This window comes from Excalfactoria chinensis, chromosome 1 (genome assembly GCF_039878825.1).
Source record: "Excalfactoria chinensis isolate bCotChi1 chromosome 1, bCotChi1.hap2, whole genome shotgun sequence".
Classification (NCBI taxonomy): domain Eukaryota; kingdom Metazoa; phylum Chordata; class Aves; order Galliformes; family Phasianidae; genus Excalfactoria; species Excalfactoria chinensis.
In genome coordinates, this window is record NC_092825.1 from 105,240,055 (window position 1) to 105,261,388 (window position 21,334).

At 38.1% G+C, this 21,334-nt stretch overlaps 1 protein-coding gene across 15 annotated transcripts in view; it reads right to left on the reverse strand.

The window, feature by feature from the left end:
* Positions 1–21,334, reverse strand: part of KDM6A (lysine demethylase 6A) — a 143,426-nt gene that overhangs the window by 97,734 nt on the left and 24,358 nt on the right. For all 15 annotated transcript variants that reach the window (XM_072338540.1, XM_072335201.1, XM_072336039.1 and 12 more), the window contains exons 3-4: positions 13,983–14,091; positions 948–997 (exon numbers count right to left, since the gene is read on the reverse strand). In XM_072338540.1, the coding sequence (XP_072194641.1) occupies positions 948–997; positions 13,983–14,091 (159 nt within the window). The remainder of the gene's footprint in view (positions 1–947; positions 998–13,982; positions 14,092–21,334) is intronic.

Below are 21,334 nucleotides of genomic sequence, written 5' to 3' on the forward strand. Positions count from 1 at the left end.
AAACACCACAAAGCCAACTGAACAATTTCCCCGGGACCTTCCCATTGTACATCTATTCCACATGCATGGAAAACATCTATTCCAGCTCATTCTTCTATGCGTTATTTACACTGCCTTCCATTTCCCATCCTCCCAAACAGGAGAGGATAAGACAAGACATTTCAGAACGTACTTACAGCCCTTACAAAAACATAAAGAACAAACAAAACATTGTTTACTGAAGGCTGGTATGTCTTTCCCAGAGTGAGCCCTCTCTCCCTGTTTGAAATATGTACTTAAAAGCACTCCTAAGGAAAACATTTGTTAAAGATCACAAAACAGTGTGATATGTATTTTCCTGTACTTGTGACCAAACCACGGGCTTCAAATTATATCACAGGACAACACAATAAAAAGCAAAAACTATCTTTTCCACACTATCACTAAGGAATTTAGAAATGCTATTCACTTAAGGCCCTGATATCTCCGTGTTAACTTTCAGATATCATGCCTGTACAAACAGAACTTTTTCCCATTCCACGTATGGACGCTCCCTTGAGATACTGAGAGGGACATCTATGAAAATAAAAAGCAACCTGAGAACATTTTTCCAAGTACAGATCCAACAGCTGTGCAGTGGCCTTCAAGTGGTTAAGGTTCTCTCAGTACTTAAATGCATTCAAATATATGTTTACATTAAAAAAACAGATAACAAAAATTGTACCCTGTGGCAAAGCTACCCAGTCTGTCCTTTCAATAAACAGTGTGAAGATTTATTTCCACTTAGATTTATGATATATTGCACAAATAGGTGAATATTCCCATTTAGGCTCAAGTAATACACCACAAAGAAACAGCAGGTAGGTACTCCAAACATGCTGAAATTTATCTATTTTAGAAATTCAATCATTACAGCAATGTATTGAAGCCAAATAAATGAATAAATTTTAGAAGCTGCATATACAGACCTTCCAGTAGTCAGATTGTAAACTGTAGTACCTCTGGTATGCAGATAATGCTGAAAGAAAGAAAAAGAAAAGAGTATTGAATTTGTTTTGTTTCATTCTTTTGAGTAAAACAGAAAATCTGAAGAGTCAGAACATAACATTAAAATGACAAATGGTTTAATAAAAGTAACGCTGCCACAGTAAGTGCCCTGTTGTGTGTAACACATTCCTTGCGATTATAATTTTGTTTTATGAGATGTCAGCTAAAAAATTTATTTATTATTAATCATCCAAATGTAAATCAAGCAGCATTTTAAGGAGAACTTACAAGAAAAAGAATCATTTTAAATTTTGGGACTTTCTTCCTGGACAATGCTGCTGTAAGATTTACAAATTTAATCAAGTAGCTCATTTAGCATTCTCCCCGATGCCCTGTAATTTCTAAAGAAATGGTGAGGAGGGACATACAAAGAGAAATCATTTTCATGTGTCCTTTCATTCAGTAACTGGAGAAACAAAAGCAAGTTTAAAAAACAAAAAAAAAAAGGCTCATATGTTACTCACCTAAGAAGACCGAGACTAAGCTGAAAAACAGTGCAAGCACTGCAGTGTTTTGTAGATTACTAGTAATACTCAGCAACGAACTTCCCAAATCACCTTTCCTGCATCTCTTTTTTCTGACCAAAAATTCTAGTTGCTGCAACTTGCCCTAACAGGCACACGGCAACATCAGACTACAATGCAAACAGGCCTTATGCTCTTCTAGGAATTTTACAATAGGAGCTATAAAAACTGTGCTGTTTTAAACAATGATTCACTGCAGTAACACCTTGATTTTTTCAACAAATCTTCAGATTTGAGAAAGGTTTCTACATGGTGTGCATTTTCCAGACAACAAAAGAAGACAACCTCTGCTTTGAAAAATTATCAGCACTGAGCAGCTTAAGACATCAAGAATAATATGTACTTTATGCACAGATTCATTTCCTGCAAGTACCACGGATGAATTATGTACCAGCATTATACCATCCCTCAGTGCCTGTCCTGCTCGCCGATTTCCATAACTTAACAAAAGTATATAGGCTTAAGCAAAGTAAGAATAAAATAGATTAAATAACAAGGCACACACACAGTGCTTCCTCTTCTTAAATACACAGCTGAGGATACGCCCAGACATCTTCCATCTCCTCTGATTATATCCTGCAGCCTGGTGATCTACAATCTTTCTTCATTACTATAGCCTTAAATACTTTCAGATTGCATTGACAAAATTCTGCTTGTCAGTAGAAATAAACACGCTAATAAGCATGGTGATTATCAATGGTAGCTCTCCATTTGGAGCAGGGATAAATTCACTTATTTATTCTATTCAACAAAACAACAAAGTGCAAAGCAAATAGCTTTTTGTTTAGTACCTTTTTTTATCCTTCCCCTTCCCCCCCCCTCCTCCAAGCTCACTACCGAAACACTCAGACCTTTCAGATCTTTTGCCAGTCTTCCTAAGTGCTGATCAATATTGTTCCTCAAAACTACACTTCTCATGCACCTAACTGACATGTGGTGAATCACGCTTATGCTGTGCCTCTCACTGCTGGAACCACCTGTAAAGTCAACTGCAGGTTCATTTAGATGCCCAGTACAGGAAAAAAAACAAGCAGGATACTCATCAACCTTAAGATTATCAACACACAAAAGTACAGACATTTATACGCAACTCAGCTGAACAGAAACGTCTAATAATCTACTCCACTAGACTAAGCTCTTCAAAACTTAAAAGTACAATTCCCTTCCAACTAATCAGTACAAACTTCAGTACATAACTGCAATCTAAATGGAAGTTTATGAACAGCAAGAGTAAGCACGTTTCAGTCACATTCTGCACCTGAGTTACTCGCTGCATGTTCACAGTAACAGAAAATAAGCTGTTTCCCCAAATTCTTTTTTCAGATTCACTAATAACTTCATGACAGAAAGGCACAATTTGCTGCATCCAGACCAGACAAAGCACTTGTCAGTGAGTAGGTAGCACAGGAGGCACAAGATTCCACCAAAGCCACTACTGTAAGGCAACTTGCCCAAAGTACCACCAGCTCTTCCAATTCATGTGGGGGAAAGATCCTCAATTAAAAAGACAAAATAGTCTTTGCTCCATGATACTCTGCAAGTTATCTTTAGACTCCTGATGTTTGCAAATTATTTGCTTTACTACCTTTTCCACACTTCAATAAAATTCCAACTTCCCACACTAACAGTTGCAATGACTGTTTTAATGTTCCTGCCTCATGCTATAGTTAAAAGCAAGGACATGGAAAGCATGGCCTGCTGAAGCATATTTTGTATACACGTATTAGGGAAGAAAGACTTCCATTCTAAAAATCACATTATTCTTATGAAGAATCAAAAAACACATGGCAGTCCTCCACTAAGTGTCTGAAGTACCCAATCCTATTTCTGGCTTCAGTAAGCTGTTCTAGGGACTCATCCTTAAAGCTGGATCAGAGGAGGGGTCAGGTGAAGGTTAGGGAAAGGGGCTGCACCACAGGGCGGTGGGCATGGAATGGACTGCACAGGGCTGTGGGCACGGCCCCCAGTGCCGGAGTTCAAGACTCATCTGGACAGTGCTCTCAGACATAGGGTTTGATGTTGGGTGGTGCTGTGTGAAGCCAGGAGCTGAACTTGATTATCCTTGTGGGTTAATTCCAGCTTAGGTATTTTGTGATCATTCCTCCTCTTTCTCAGTTCATAACTGTTCCTGATCTATTATTTATTAATTGCTGGTCATACCTAGAAACCTACCATCCCTTCCTTCTAGAGTGACAGCATTGTGCTGCTACCAGCCACTGCGCTTAGCTTCTTGAAAATGAAATGAAAGAATTCTCAGCATTGAGCTGAAAATGCTAACAATAAACCCCGGAGGGACCCCTTACATCTGCTAAGAGGAGTTAAACGCCCCTTTCCTCCTCAAGTAAGTTAGACAACTAGCAACTGCTAGTCAAGCACAATTTCAGCATTGAATAAGTGCTCATCTTAGTTACCTGTCAAAGTTTATTTCAGCTCTGATTACAGCTACATTAAACATCTACTCCACAGACGCACAAGATTTGCTACTAAGAACAGACAGAGAAATTGAAAGAGAAGATTCAACTGTTTTTTTTTCCCCCCAGAACTTATGTGAACCATCTCCAATCAAGCACACTCCTAACAAAAAAAGGCTAGAAACCAAATTACAAAAATCAAGATTTCTGTAAAGCTGAAACTACCTGCTAATTTTAAAGCAGTAAAACTTGACCTTGGAGCTAATCATACTTTCCGCTCCCAGTGCACATCCAATGATGTGCAGATACATATATTGAGTCCAGACTCAACAGAAGAACAGAAATCAAATGTTTAACGTTTTACCTAAAAAGCACATTATGGAACTATTAACAACTTCCCCCCCTAAATTAAGTTTTTAACTGTATGAAAGGAGTGCAAATCCACAGAGTTACAAAACTTACTGTAAATGAAGGAGACAAAGCAAATCCTACTGAATAAATAAAAATTTTGAGTAGATCCCCTTCTGAGACGAATTCATCAGTTATATGATTCTAATAATATGGGGCACCCCAGATTATTAGAAAGCAAGTAGATACTAATTTATATCATGAGTCATATTAGTCACATTTAGAAAATAACATTAAAGGGAACATTGTTATTTGCTCATTTGTTTTTCATTCATGACTGGTCACTACAAGGCAAGCTGATTTTCGTCAAAAAAACATTCTGTGAACCACCGTCCCTTCCACACTGCTGTAAACTCCCACTTTTAAAGTTACATTTTCATTAAGTTTTTGAGATTCTCAGTTAAGATGTCCCTTTTTAGACTAGTCTATATTCTAAAGGCTACCAGAGAGTAAACAGGACCACCTGCACACTTCTAAAAAGAGAAGGGAATTCTCATTTAAAACATAAGGATAATATGAAAGACGAATCAGAAATTAAAATATCAGAAATCTATACAAAAAATTGGTTTTGCAAGTAGTATCATTTCCAGGAGTAACATAAAACTAAAAATACAAAGGAAAAAGTTGAAAGGAATCGATAATTATTGAAACAGAGAAAGCTAAATTATGCATCTAAGCATCCATGTGCCACTTGAAACTAGCATTAAGAATCCATTTAAAGTAATCTAGGACTACAGAATATCACAATGAAATCAGTACCCTGAAATCACCCTCAAGCAAAGAAGAATTGTGCAGACAATCTCCTGATTATGAGCTTATTAACGAGCTTTTCAAATCTAAAAGTTCACCACTGTAATTATACCTGTGGAACTGCTAGAAGCCAAACATACAGAAACTTTCTTTTTCCCCAGTGTGCAAAACACTTCTTTCTTCATTCTTAACCACATTTATAACGTGACCTTCTCACCCACCAAAAATTCTCTTAAAAGCACAAAGCTGAAAGACCATATTCAACATCTAAAACAGTACGGGACAAGCAACTCAATAGTTGCTATAAAAGGGGTTCTTGGATACCTATATCAGTCCTTTCACTCAGTATTTCATTACTTATCAATTCTAGCTTATGCTCTTCTAGACAATGTCATTCTACAGAACCAGCAATGTTACAATATCTGCCAAAAAAAAGATCTTTTTGCTCAGGTTCTGGTAAACCCGATAGCCCACTGAGTGGTGCACACCATTTGCCATCCTACCCTGAATAATGGGCTTGTTTGCCCTAAAGGCATAAACAGCTTTTCAGATCAAAATAATCTATACTGCTTGACAAGAATAAAACTCTGTTTGCCTAAAATAGCTCAGAGATGAACACTGTCTTTCAACCCAGAGAATTAAAGAGATACTGGACAGTAAGGAACCTTATCTCCAGTGCCAGAATCAAAGCTGGCTTCAGAATTTGTCTTTCAAACCTCCGCCATGCAGTACAAAGCTTGCCTTCCATGAGTTTATACGGTTACATTATATATTAGAAGGCTTTTACAGCCACCTAGAACCACCCACCCTGCAATACCTACAGTTACACACTGACAGAATGATGCAATCTTAGTTTATTTTTTTTTCCCCGAAAGACTTTGCTTCCTCTCGTACTATGGATGAGGGTCAAGGGCCATCTCACAATCGTGACAAGGATGATACTATTTTCTTACTCATGCTTATTTAAGATTCCTAGATTTCACACTGAGAACGAATACAAAATAGATTTCACATAATTACCATGCATGTGGTTTCAGGATTTTTTAATCTACTTAATTGCATGAGAAAGTTGTACAACTTTACAAATTACATAATTATCTCAGCATCGTGATAGCCAACCTCTCTTCATAGCCAGACTGCAAATATGTAACCAGAACAAACAAGTAAGGTGAAAATGGGAAGCAAAAAACTGCCTGAAAGACATCCATCCGTCTATTAGTCATTTTTAGCACATTCAACCACAAATCATAAAGTCACAAAAGAACGGCTCTGCTACGGTCTGTCTTAACAGATATGCCTCATGATACCTCAAAATTTAAGAGGACTTTGAAGGTGATGCAAACAGAACAGTTTTTAGTGTTTTAGTGCTAAAGTAAGGTTAGATCAAACTAGATACTGACACCATCTAGTGGCACCATGCAAGGCTAATGTGACCACCACAGACATTTGGCTGGCTAACTTCAAAAAGCTAAGCCTCCTGAGATTGGACATGTACCAGTCTATGTGGCTGGATGACATGAACCTGAGGGTACTAAGGATGCTGGCTGATGCAGTTGCTGAGCTGCTCTCCATCACATTTGAAAAGTCATGGGTGTCAGGTGAAGTGCCTGGTCACTAGAAAAAGGAAACATCACTCCCAAGTGATAAAGAAAGAAACAGACAAAAGGAAGAGCCAGGAAACTACAGGCAGATGAGCCTCACCTCTGTGCCTGGGAAGATCATGGAGCAGATCCTCCTGGTAGACATGTTAAGGCACATAAAAAATGAACAAGTTCTGGGTCAGCCAGCATGGCTCCACCAAGTGAAGGTCATGCCCAACAAATATGGTAGTTCCCTATGATGGAGCGACAGCATCAGTGAACAAAGGGAAGGCAACTCATGTCACCCACTTGGACTTCTGCAAAGCCTTTAACATGGTCCCCCATCACATCCTTATCTCTCAGTTGGATAGACTATTCGCTGGATAAAGAATTGGTTGGAAGGTCACAGTCAGAGGGCTGTGGTCAATGGCTCTTTGTCCAGGCCAAGGCCAGTGACAAATGGCATCCCCCAGGTGTTCATCTTGAGATTGTTACACTTAATAACTTTATCCATGACATAGATGATGGGATTGAGTGCACCTTCAGCAAGTTTGCTGGTGACACAGAACTAGTAGTACAGTTGATCCTGCAGAAGGAAGGGATGCCATGAAAAGGGATAAACTCAAAAAGTGGGCCCATGTGAACCTAATGAGGTTCAACAAAGACAAGTACAAGGTTTTGCACTTGGGTCAGGGTAATTCCAGATATGTATACAAACTGGATGAACAACTCCTTGACAGTAGCCATACTAAGAAGAACACAGGGGTCCCCGTTGATGAGTTAGTGTGCTTGCAGCCTGGAAGGCCAAAAGTATCCTGGGCTGCAACAAAAGAAGAATGGCTAGAATAGTGAGGGAGATGATTGTCCTTCTCTGCTCTGCCCTTAGGAGGCCCCATCTGGAGTTTGGGGCCTCCAACAAAGGCATGATGTGGAGCTTTTGGAGAGGGTGCACAGGAGGGCCATAAAAATGATCAGAGACTAGCTCTCCTCTTGTTCCATCTGTAAAGAAGTCCACAGGGAGAGCTCATTACAGCCTTCCAAAATTTAAAGGAGATTACAAACCAGAGGGAAATCAACTTTTTACATGGGTAGACAGTGATAGGACAAGTGGGAATGGTATTATACTAAAGGAGGGAAGATTTAGATTAGATATCAGGGGGAAGTTTTCAGGGGGAAGTTTTTTTGTTGAGACAGTAATGAGGTGTCAGAACATGCTGCCCAGAGAGGTTGTGGATGCCTGATCTCTGGAAGTGCTCGAAGCCAGAGTGGACGGGGCCCAAGATCATCTGATCTGGTGCTTGATCCAGTGGCCATCAATCCTGCCTGTGGCAGGGGAGGTGGAATCTAATAACCCTTGAGGTCCCTTCCAGTCCAAGCCATTCTACGATATAACTGCAGACTTGAATGATGTACAATTACATATCCCTAGTTGAAGTACTAAGGCCTGGACAGTAAGCCTCAGCTCCTAGACGAATCTCACAACCCAGCATTATACACCATCGGTATCCGATCACTAGCAAAATATGTATGATCATTAGCCAAATATGTACCTTGAACAAAACATCTCATTAGCAGGAGATGTAGCTTAGATAAAACATTATGATAATGTATTAATCTTTCCTTGTTTAGAAGCACAGGTTCCCCCTTGAGCCCTGGCCAGGCTTGATGTAGAGTCCAAAAGGGAGAATAAAAACAGATGTCACGTAAACTTGTTTATCCAACAATATAAAAACTGGACCCTCTTGTAGCAAAGTTGGGAGATCTCACCTACAAGTGAATGCACTGCATAGGACCCCCAACTGCCATGAAAGGCTCTCCAAAACCTCACTGCAACCAGGACTTGCTCCCTAGCAAATGAAAATCTGGATTATGGTAACGTATTAGGGCAGTTGGTGATGTATCGTTCTTAATCTATCGCTATCCCCATGTAGTAATGGCTAGGTGCATTGCTGTGTTCTGTTTCATTCTTGCTGTATCGTTTCACTTATTATCTCATTGCTTTGAATTAAGATAAACACGCTAGTTTAACTTGATGTCTGACCTTTGTGCTACCCACATCCACTGGGGAAACAACAACCCAAGGATCTATAATAGACTATGAACAGCAGTGATTTTCTTAAGAATCTTTTGTTGGTAGTAGTAATTTGTAAACAATTTGGTTATTTAGTGTGAAAATTAGACAGAAAATTAGGTGAAGAACTACACAAATCAAGCATAGAGTACAGGTATTACTTCAGATCTGACAGTGTTTCCAGGAAGAAATAAATGTTCATTAAACACATGGGGGATATTTGTAGATTATGGAAACAGCTGATTACACAGTACAAGGTTTTATCCACAACAGCATTTTAATTTAGGAAGAACGCTGTTAGGCTACAGAATTGAAAACATCAAAAGCTGAGGAAATTCTAAGGTTGAGTAGATGATTAAATTAAAAAGTAAAAAAAAAGAAAGAAAAGGAAGAAAATGTGGAAGTTCAAGCTGAGAAACACAACTCAGGTTTTTTGTTCCAAGGCCTCAGGGAAGGCACTGTTCTGCTTCCTTCAGAGATTTTTGCTGAAAGTACCAAAACACATGTGATCAAAGAAGTCTAAAAAGCATGTCTTCCTTTTAACACAAAATGAATGCAGACACACAAATGCAATACATTTACAAAAGACAAAATACCAGGTAGTTCTCAAAGTAATGTTATTGACAAATACACATTCACATCTGGAAATGTAACACAGCACCAAACTGATGGGATGCCACTATCCTATGAATGTATCCAACTGTTTGCTGCACAGGAAACTAAGAAGTATGAAACGTTGAAGACACGAGTTAATCACACACAGAGTTTGCTATTACAGAAATCCATTAGGTAATTACCTACTTCTAGTTAAGCATATTTACTCTATAAATGGTCTTAAAATATAGAGAATATCAATGAAGGAACACAGTGGAACCACATGAAGCTCAAGATCCTTCAAAGAACTTATTCCACAAAGTGGATTTTAACAAGTGTTATTTCAAACTACCCAAAACGTAAATTTTCAGTCAAAAAACACGTTCCAGTTACATCCTGTAATATGCATCCTCTACCACTAACAAAACACACGCAAAACAAATAACTATTTATAAAGAGCACTGTATTTCAAAAGCTTCAGAGAACATTCTTACTACTTTCTACAGGAATTCCATGTGACAGTTTTAAGCTGCCTGGAGTTTAACAACAGCATCCTGAAGATGAAACAAACAGCTTTAAAGAGAGGCGACCCCATTTTAGACAAATATTAACAATTACAAAAAAACAACAGAAAATTGTAAACACTCTCACTTAATTGAAACACTGCCACCTCTTCCTCAGCTCATTGAGATCCTATCCTACTTAATCTGCATTCTAGATCTTATGGGACTCATCAGCAAAAGCCAGCCCAGGAGCAACCTTCATGATTCTACCTATGCCAGGAACTGCTCACTTATGCTCATATGATCATGCTCACTATTCAATTACCTCAAAATGCACCACAATTAAGTGGGTTCTTTTCCTTAAAAGCAGTGAAAGTCTAACATATTAACAACTATACACATTCTCTACAAAGCTTCACATTTAAGAACAAACAAATGCAGGCACAATGAAGCTGGGGGGGTCATTCTTACAACAACTTTATATAAGAATGGTTTAAGTGTTTAAATTCCAGGATTAGTCTGTGTACTAATAAATGAGTAGGCAGTATTTTACACATTGATTAAAATACTCTTGAACTAATTAATATTGTCATACAAATGATTTAAAATATTTTTATTTGTTTCTGACAGTGCAATCAATCTATAAACAATTATTCAAACTACACTGGCATAGCACATCAAAAACATGATCACTCTTGAGTGCAGCACTAACAATTATTTCAGTGCAGTATTCACTGTGTTTTTCTAACTATGATGTGAATAATCACACATGTTTTCCAGTTATCTCATTAACTGCATTACCTACTACTGTCAAGAATTTCATACAGAGAACAGAAATCCAAAGTGGCCAATGCTAAAAGCGTGCCTCCACTTGTGCAATTGATAGCTGTCCTCCATGTCATTTGCAGGAACACAGCCAATATACATGAACCTTACATAAAATAAGGAACCTCAAGGGAAACACCGATGATGTCAGACTCCATGAACTCAAAGAGCCTTCAACTAGAATTAAAACCTCTAAAATGACTGTCTACACTCTATGCTCTTTATGGAAACCAATCATGGAAAAAGAAAAGGAATCATCTCCGACTACTAATGTAGCACAAGTTTCCCCTAAGACCAGAAACACACTAATTTTGGTAAAATTCCACCTCATGTGAGGGATGAAGCAGCAAAAAAGGATAACAGTCTTAGTTGGATGCACAACACTGCTGTGTCCAGATGCCTACATGACCACTCATTAGCCCCCTTAGGCAAAACCTGAGGCTGAGGTTTCACACTATGGGGGCCAAGTGCATCATTTTTTCTGCTAGGTTATTTTTAGTTGGATCAGTTCCCCACACAACTGCAAATTGTATCGTGCCAGGAGAATACAGAAAAGCAAAAAGTAGATAGGTGATGCCACTTAAGACATGGCTAGGGAAAAATGGGAACCTCTGAAATGATCAAAGCACTGGTGAATAATTTCCTATTGGGTGGCAAAGACATCATCTTAAAGTTAAGAAAGACATCATAGTTTTCACTGGGAGGAATTCATGTTCTTCTTTCCAGAACACCTGAAGCCAATTTTCACAAGTAATGACCAGAAAAAACAAAAGCCAGACACACAAACCGCCTTGAAACACATACACTAAGCAAATCAATCTGCCCTACTTATCACCGTCCAAAAACATAAGCTAGCAGCTCTGCCAACAGTTGACGCCTCCTTGCCTATAACACCACCTTCTCCTAACAGTAGTTGAGTAAAATCAACAGGACAACTCAATTGCAATGGCTGCAAATGAAACCTCTTAAGTTAACAACAGCAATTCAAATACATTACATTTTGGCATGATTACAAGTTGCAGCCTGACCTCACGTATAATAAAGAAGGACGTCACCCAGTAACTTCTGATGTAAACTCAGCTTTTGTTGAAGGCTCACTTGGTGGCTTTTTTTTTTTTTTAACTGAAATATTGAATCTGAACTTCAGTGGATACAAGTGACCCAAAACATAATGTACTTTAAAAGAACAAGTTTGATGGGTCTCAGTTCATGAAACAAAAACACATGCTAGATTTACTTGGACTTCAGCAAGACATTTGCCACCAACTTATTCCACATTCAATGTTTATCTGACCATAACTGATATTCTCCATACAATGCTATCAGGATAGTCTTTGCTTCCAATAATGATATGGAATAACCTGCCACGAATTTTACAAGTCCAAACTCTTACTCAGAAGTGATTGATAGCCTTTGTTGCTATAAAATTGCTGGCAACTTGAAAATACCAACATGCACAGAGCTAGACCTAAACTGAATGATCCACATTTGTCAAAATATTTGTGAGAGATCAAACCAGAACAACATGATGCTTTCCAGGGATCTCTATCAACCCAGAACTGCTTCATCTTGATCACGTTTTGTACTTTTGCAATCAATGATTTTGTTCTACTTTGTGCAAACTAGATTGCTAATGTTTTTACACAAAGAATGCTTTGCTTTTAATAAAGGTAGTTAATAAAATGAAAAGGCTTCCAAGGGAAAAAAAAAAATAATACATTTGTAGGGGACCTGTTGGGTCAAGGCTTGAACTGGTGAACTGGTCAAGGCTTGAACCAGTGAAGGGGTGTCACTGGCCTGGGGAACACAAGCAATTGTGCGCATGTTGTGCTCCTCACATGACCAGAAAGGATGGACCCACTGCAGACTTACATAAGGGCCAGCACTGAAGGGAGAGCGTCTCAGGGATTCAGGCTGCTGCATAACAGTAAATGCTGTAGTGCTGGAGAGCCCTTCACCAGTTGGCTGAGTTCTGTTTTTCTGTATGTGACTATTGGCCTACTTGGGAATACTTTGCCTGCTATTGCCAAGAACCTGTCAGAAGTAATTTCACTTCTTCATGAGCAGAACAACATTAGTCATGTTGCTCTTGATACTTAAGATATTTAAGTAATTACATCCTTCATCATCTTCTCCACAGCTTTATCCAAGGCTAATTTCAGCTTAGACACCTTGCAGTTCTGAAGACCACCCTGCTTCAGGATTTCATACTTCTGGAACTTCTCAGGACTTTAAAATTGGATGTTATACATATCTGTACAATCTAAACATGTCTGAATTGCCTGTACTTCTTAGATCCCAAGCATTTACAAAATTAACCATAATTGCAGTTAGTGTGCTTAATAATTAAGGGTAATACGATGATATAAAACTTATTCACACTTTAAACTTATTATGCAATGCACTTCCTGATTATCTATACACTCCACAATCACTGGAAGGGAGACAGCTATGAGACACTGAGCTGACTTGCAGCCTGCAATGAACACGCAATAGCATCAGTTAAAGATGTTGCCCTATGTCTCAGTCAGCAACACAGCATGTTATATCGTATAATCATCAGCTCGACCAAAAAAGCAGTCTACTGACCCTCACACAGTTTAGAACAAGCATTTATAAAATTCTATGAGCTCTGACTGAAATTATGGTAAAAAAAACTTTTTAATAATTCAAAAGCCTGATGAAATAGACCAAAGAAACAAACACCTACCACACCTACCCCCAATAAAATCACAGTTCCATTCTCCCACTCAGTATTTAAAACAGAATTTGAAACACACGTTAAGTGCTGTCTTTTGCTCTTAAATTAGCATTCTTCAGCCTTGTATTATCCACTGAGATTGCAAACAAATATGAAGGCATGAGCCCAGTCTAAGGCACTCATTCAACACAACCATGCCTCTTAAAGAAACCGTTAGCTTCTGAAGTTTCCCTCTTTCCCATTCCAACTAAGAACCCTTTCAAGGTACAGGTTCAGCTCTGTATGGCCATGTAGTGAACCAGAAAAATGAAACAGGCAGTGTGGCACTACTATATAAACTAAATAAACTTCATTCTCATACCTGAAGAAGTGTATTGTGGGATTTTTTTTTTCCTTTCTGAATTAAAATTCAATTTGGGAATGGCTAATAAGTTAAAATACAACTGTGTTTTTCATCAGCCTTATTGTGTTATAGGTTTTGAAATACAGTACAAGCCATGAAAACAGTGAATTACCCAAACATTTTGTATTCTATTATATCAGCCAATATTGGAAATGCTAAAAAAGTAAAAATAAAAAGCCATCTTACCTTTTGGATAATCTTCCAATAAGAGGTTGAAGTGACCTAACTGACAAAAGAAATCAGACTCGACCTTTCCTTCAGCTTTCAAAATTAGCGATTCATAGCAGCGAACAGCCTGAGAAAAAGAAATACAAGGTTGTGAAAATACCGTATTTAACTAAAGCAAATAATGCATTTTCTGAGCAATAACGCGCCTTGTTTCTCTCCAATGGAAGAAGCCTATCATCTAAATAACTTACAGTAAGGGCAGTTTATCAAACATAAAATGTAGTATTTAAGACAGAACAGTTTTAGAAGTTCAACGCTTCTAATGCGCATCGATAGCAAGCAAGTAACTAAAGTTCTCTGTCAGCTTCGGAAACATTTGATCTCCCAAACACAAATTTCCATACCATGAAAATCATTAAAAATAATAAATTAAAAAAAAAAAGAAAGTCATTTTATTCTCATTGTTTTTGACTTTTATTCCTAAAGGAATCGCAGTTCATCATCCTACACATTTAATGAGTTTCTGCTAAACTGAAGAATACAGCACCTCAACATGTTTTCTTGGACAATTTATGTAGCTTAACACGCATTTTCAAAGATCTGACTCTTCACATACCGCTGTCATGCTATAAAATGCACTGTTTACTACATTTACTCCACAGTCACTTCAGACTAAGTATCACTGAAGCTAGAAACCTGAATCCAACAGAAAAGAATCTTACTTTGAGAGAAGCGGCCCTAGAAGTTTGCACTCACAAAATATGTTCTGCACTGCAAAGATACACTTTTAATAAACTATCATCTTCCATTTGCCACATCAGTCATGATCTTTGACCTACTCTTGCCTCCCAACCTCAGGTTGGGAGAAGATAAAGTCTTTCAACTACTTCCAGTCCCCTTCTAGATTCTGAACATGCTAGCCACTAAGGTGAAGTAGCTGAACAAACTTAAAGATGGAGGAAGAGAATGAAGATCCTTTATGCCAACAGACTTTCAAAGCTCTCAACAACTTGCCAGAATTCCAGTGAATTCCAAGTCCAGCTGACTAGTCCCTACTTTCCACCAACTCACAGCTTGAATATGCTTCCAGTGTGGTTGCTGTGATGAACTGCTCGACATTAATATACCACAGCAATCAGAGACCTAAATATTAAACACGAAATGACAATTTAAGTCATCTTATTAAAACTGTAAGCAATGGGGCAGGGGAGCAGCAGGAAGACAGAGGTGGCACACCAACCTAACCCTGTATTAGACCAACCAGTAGATCCATATATATCTGTCCATATCTGTGATTTTCTTCATTAAAAACTTGCTTTAATGTTCAAAATGAGGAATTCCAACAACGTGAAAAGGAAACACGTCAAACAGTTAAGAAAACACCAGTTCATATTTTTCATTAACGCTGCAAATTCTGCCTTAACAAACTGCTCTGAGAAGACTGATTTTGTTGACAATTCATAGGGTACTACTCCTTTAATTTTACTCCCTCCACTAAAACTACCTACTGAAGTCAGCCAGCTCCCAATGTAAAGAAAATTATCCCTGGAATCCAAACCAAGGCATAAAAGCTTGAAGTGAATTTCTTAAAATTACTACATGTCTGGGTCAATTATCAACATTCAGGTTTATCCACTGAACCATCTGCAATTGCAGTTAGATTAAACATGGGGTTTTTGTGCCTCAATTTCTCTTCCCGCTTTTTGGTCTCATCTCCAGATTTGTACAAATGCAACACAATTAGTACTGCTGCCTCTACCATTACTGTCACAACTACTATTTGCAGATAGGACTTCCATTTTCTGATGATATGCCATAGCTGCTGTAGTTGCTGAAGAGAATACTCACACTTCGACATTTTCTGAAACAAACATTTTATCCTTATAATTCAGTCACTGCACAGAGCATAAAGAAGCTGTATATAGGAACTGTCAGTATACAAAATTTGTTGGTGAAGAAATTTGGAGGTATTTCTTTAACTAGAAAACTACTGGTATTTTAAGAGACTTTTCAGGATTTTTCCATACAGCACCTTCAAGGAAATTATAAACCATGCACACTTTAACAACTAGGCATCCAAGGACCTTCAGGATCCTTAAGGACCCCTGCCCCTTCTCAAATGTACACTAGAAGATGCATGAGAAGCTTCTGAAATATTACATACAGTAGGGATACTAAAAGCCACATCCATGTCTTTCACAGAACTCTGCCCAGCCCTCAGTGAGGCATATTTGCCCTCTGTCTTAAAACATGCTCTAAAGATACAGCTCAAACATCTTACTGACCCTGCTGCCTACAGAAGGAAAGCTACAGAACACCAAAGCTACAAAACAGAACTTGCTTTTGAAGTAACAGTTAACTGCTGGAGCAATCTAGCTATGCCATCAAGCACACAGCCTCGGCTGATCTCTAACTGATAAGCAACATAGCCTGGAAAGCACTTACACTTAAGTACACTCATATTCAGGGCTGGTTATTTCATATGAATTTCCAACTTTCTTCTAGCACATTCTCACCAAATGAAACAGAAACCAAAAGCAAAAGCACTCCTTGCTCTCCCATCCCTGGTGGAACACCTGAGTCAACCTGAGTCCTGGGCAGGCTGTGAATGTTCAGCACAGGGCTGTTCTTCCGAGCAGCCCAAGCGGAGTCAAATGGATTCACCCAGTTTCAGTCCTGGTTGAGAAACTTACTTGCTAATCAAACCCACCTGAAAACACCTTTAGAAATAACAAGTATTTATGTGCACAGATTAATAGTTTGTTAACTGAATGAACAGATTCAGCAAGAGATTAAAGCATTTTAAGTAGGGAGGTCACAACTATACGCATCCACATATGGCTTCTTTGAATGAGTAATCCAAAGATCTCGTTTCAGTGGTTCTGTAACTGTAAAGGTCAGCTATGACACCACTCGTGCAACAAATCTAAATCATTCTGGTACACTGAGAATTCTGCAGAAGTTACAAATAAGATAAACAAAAACAAAACCCAGATTCCTAAGTATTGTTATAAATCAATACAGCACGGAGGAAATAAGCATATTCAATGAAGCCAGCTTCGAGGACTGCTAGTACTGACAATTAACAAGAGAGAAAAAGACCCTGAAATGATAAGGAAGGTTGCTACACAGCACCGTATACTTCCTTCCCTTTGTTCAAGGCTGCATGAAGGCAAAATGGAAACCTGAAGAACTTAAGAAGATGGCAAAACGATCACTAGCAGATGCTTTGCAGCATGGAAGCCAGAGCAGAAGCAGGAAACAAATACAGGAATGGCTTAAGGAAAAGAAGCTACAGCTTGAGATGAAAAATATTTATATAGATGAACAAAAAAATAACACAGTAAAGCAAATGCCTACTTGGACTATTAAGAACATGATGTCTTTCCTTGAAGAAAAGCCTCTAGATTTGGGAATAATTCTGTAAGATTAAAAATAATAATAATAATTCAACAGATAAGACCAGAATTTGAATTATGACACACGAAGACCACTGATAACACCTCACAGTTCTACTGCATAAAGGAGAACATTGGGAATGTTATCCCTGTTTCACCTAATACAGAGGGGAAAAAGCCACTTTGGTTGTAACTATTTGTATTCAAATACTAATGAACAATTTTTAAGGGAAAAAAAAAATAGCACAGCTTTTTTGAACAGTTTATAAAGAAGATGATGTAACAACATCTTAGGAGGAAGTTTTTCACACAGAGGGTGGTGACGCACTGGAACAGGTTGCCCAAGGAGGTTGTGGATGCCCCATCCCTGGAGGCATTCAAGGCCAGGCTGGATGTGGCTCTGGGCAGCCTGGTCTACTGGTTGGTGACCCTGCACATAGCAAGGGGGGGGTGAAACTAGATGGTCACTGTGGTCCTTTTCAACCTATGCCATTCTATGTATGCCTTTGCTCAAATCTTGCAAGCATCACTGACTAAGATGAACACAGAGGGAATATATGGCTAAACACAGCTGCTTATTTTTAATTTTTCAATATATTAATGGTATGCAAATGCCAGAGTGCACTGATGCAGTAGGTTTTTACTCAAAAGAGATAAAGACAGAACCACAGAAAGCCAAAAACTAAATTAACTGCTTAAGAAAAAGCAGACAATAGTGTAAAACGCCAGATTCAAACCCCAAGATGTTCCTAGAGCCTTAAAGAACACATTAAAGTACAAAACACTGTTGCAAATGTACATTAAGAAAAAAAAAAGTCAGTTGCTGCTACTTTCTAAATGTAATCTGAATGATCTGAACATGCAAGCTTTGCATGCAGCTAATGGGAACTGCAAGCAAGAAGGAAATTTCAGGTGGGAAAACAAAAGATACCAGTATGCTCTTCACAAATGGAATACTACATATAGAAATAAAATGTTAACCAGCTCTTAAGGGATATCTTACTGTTCCAGAAAAGAAAATAATTCTAAAGACAGTGTTGGATACTGAAGTGATAATTAGACAATTTCTCTGACCGGTCAGTCCAAGGGACGTATACAGACCAGGAAAACAGAAGTCTACATACGTGATGGGCCCATTCTCCCCACCTCAGCATCAAAAGCAAATGCTTTCAACAGCTGTCCTTCCATTCCTTTCTCCATGCCACAACTGACTGAAATTCACATTATTTTTGAACAATGATGAAAGCATCCTATGAGCCTCTTGATTTAGTTCTAGCTCCCGCTCTACAGCAACGCAAGTCTGATCAAGGTTACCTTAGCACAAGCAAAGAGAAAAAGCCAAGCCCCAATTCTTTGCAACTGCTTTTTCCCCTACCAGCAACTGGCTGGATAAACACCAGCTCCTGGGCTACAGATGATTTAAAAGAATATTTCGTATACATCTACAAAGAAAAGCAAACAATTCATATTTGATGAAAGGTAACCTACATTAATTCAACATATCCTTCAGTAAAGGCTCTCTTTTTCTGTATGGATGGCACAATACTCTTAGCTTCCCTTACTTGCTTAGTATCAACTCCCAGCAGAGCTTTCAGGACTTCTTTATATACTCTTACTCTCTGCGAAGCTCATATTATGTTATAAATAAAGTTTCTCTCTCATCTTAACACAAGTTAACTCTCCTTGTATTTCAAATGCAGGCTGTATTATATAACAACCTCTGCATGGCTTTTAAGCTCAGCGTGCTTGTCACAAATATGCTGACACCCAAATCAGTTTAGGCCTCAAAGAGAAAAAAATATTGAGTTCCTTGGTAATTTTGCTTGGTTTTTTTAATTTATTTATTTTTTGTAAAAGTATCTATAATAGATTTGAATATCAACTCTGATCTACTAAACATACTAAGATCATTTCAAGTCCTTATCATTTCAGGGACAGTAAGCAGTTCACAGCAGTGGAAACTGATCCTCCCCATGCATGATTTTTCTAGAGTCATATCATCAGCTTTAGCCAATTTATTCTCCCCCAGCTACTGCTCCACAAAATTGCACACAAAAATAAACAGTGCGAAAAAGGAAGAACAAGCAGTTACAGGTTAGCATAACTTGATGGAACCAATTAGGAGGCAGTTTTTCAAAAAGCCACCGCTGCAGTGGCTTCTCAATAGTAAATTATCATTTGAGGGGAAAAAAAAACAACATTCTTGTTACAAGCATTACTGCCGGCTTTATATAGTAGAAATAGAGAATGATGAAGAAGCAAGCTGCAGAAATAAGGTCAGGGTTGCTGAATCTAAGGTCAAAATTAACATGCAAACTATTTGAAAGGTGAATGTCACAAACAAAAAAAGTGTTGTAGAGGGTGGAGTGAAAGCGGCATGCAATCACCGTTAGAAAGTAATTTAGAAACCTACTGCAGAAAATAACATCACCAAAACAGCCCTACGATCTGAGGGAGAAAAGCAGACATGAGTAACTAAGGGAGAGCTCAGATCCTGAAGCCATTTATCACTCAGAAGTGGGGGATAATACTTCATTTAAAGCACAGAACTGCAGAGAAGCATATCAACAAGCACATACTCAAATGACAAATGGAGAAGAGTGACATTTTAGCAGAGGGTGGAGAACTCAAAAACACAAAGGTGACATCACTGAATCAAGAACACTTGGTATTGATGCTAAGGTTCCGAGTCCTTCCTGTCACAAGTGTAAGCTCCATAATGAAGGCTTCTCACAGAAAACATTGGAAGCTTGCTGGTTTTCAGCTGACAGTGTCCATAAACAAGCACATTTGGATGAACAATTACTGACTGCAGTTGATATTCAGAATCAACTTCAGGATCCAAACCCATTTTATTCAACTGTATTTACAAAAATTCTTGCAAATATATAAATATATGTATGAATGTACACACACTGTACAGGAAATTAAAGCACAAACAACCACTGAACAGAATGTTCTCTACTCTGTCCTTGGAAAACATTTCATGATCTGGAAACCCAAGAGATATGACAACTATTGTATGGAATTTCATCGTTCCAAATCCCGCATTCTATTTTTATGTAGATGCGTGGATTCTCTATTTTATTATTTAAGCGAGCACTAGATTTTCCATAGGCAATCAAAATGGCTGATTCTTATCAGCATACAGGCAGATTTTTAAATATAATTACCATAATAATATAGTCTCCATAATAACCATCTTTTGTATAAGCTTTAGCACCTTAATTTAGCAATTGTTCTAGAGCCAATTAATTGCCTCACTACACAAACTTTTAGCCTACTTCATCTGATTGTATTCTAGCAATAACTAACTATACCAAACAGCACATCACAACTGAGGGGCAAGGGCATGATCCTTTCAATCATTTACACAGTTAACTCTGATAGGCAAACTTAAACTTTCTGAAAACATTACAGCAGTTCTATCTGGGAGGATAAATGTTCCTATCTAGATTTTAGTCATATTTTACTTTATTATTTCAACTAAATTAGATGACTGTTTGACTGGTTTCACTGTATAAATCAAACTTTGGAAATACAAGTAAATCAACGCAGGAGGGGGAAAAAAAATCAATTAAAACCAGATGGCATTAGTAACTGCCTGCTTTGCTTAAGGAAAAGAATGTTAAGATTTCAGCTGTTATTCATGCAAAAAACACTGATCTGGTTAAGTCTTGGAAAATGCAACAGTGACTATCAGCTACTAAGAACAAAAACAGACAAGAAAGAAATGTATAAAGAAGCTTGGAGGGGGGAAAAGTAGAAATGACAATATTAAAAATATAAAAACTACGCATGCAGAAGAAACTTTCTACTAAGATTCTGATGTAACATGCGTGAAAATACTCAGCTTCATATTGAAAGACTGAATAGAATGATTTTTCAGTGCTGTTGTCTAAACGCAAAGTAATACAGGGGAGCAACTGCTATAAGCTATTTAAAAAACAAAACAACAGAAAACTCCACCAA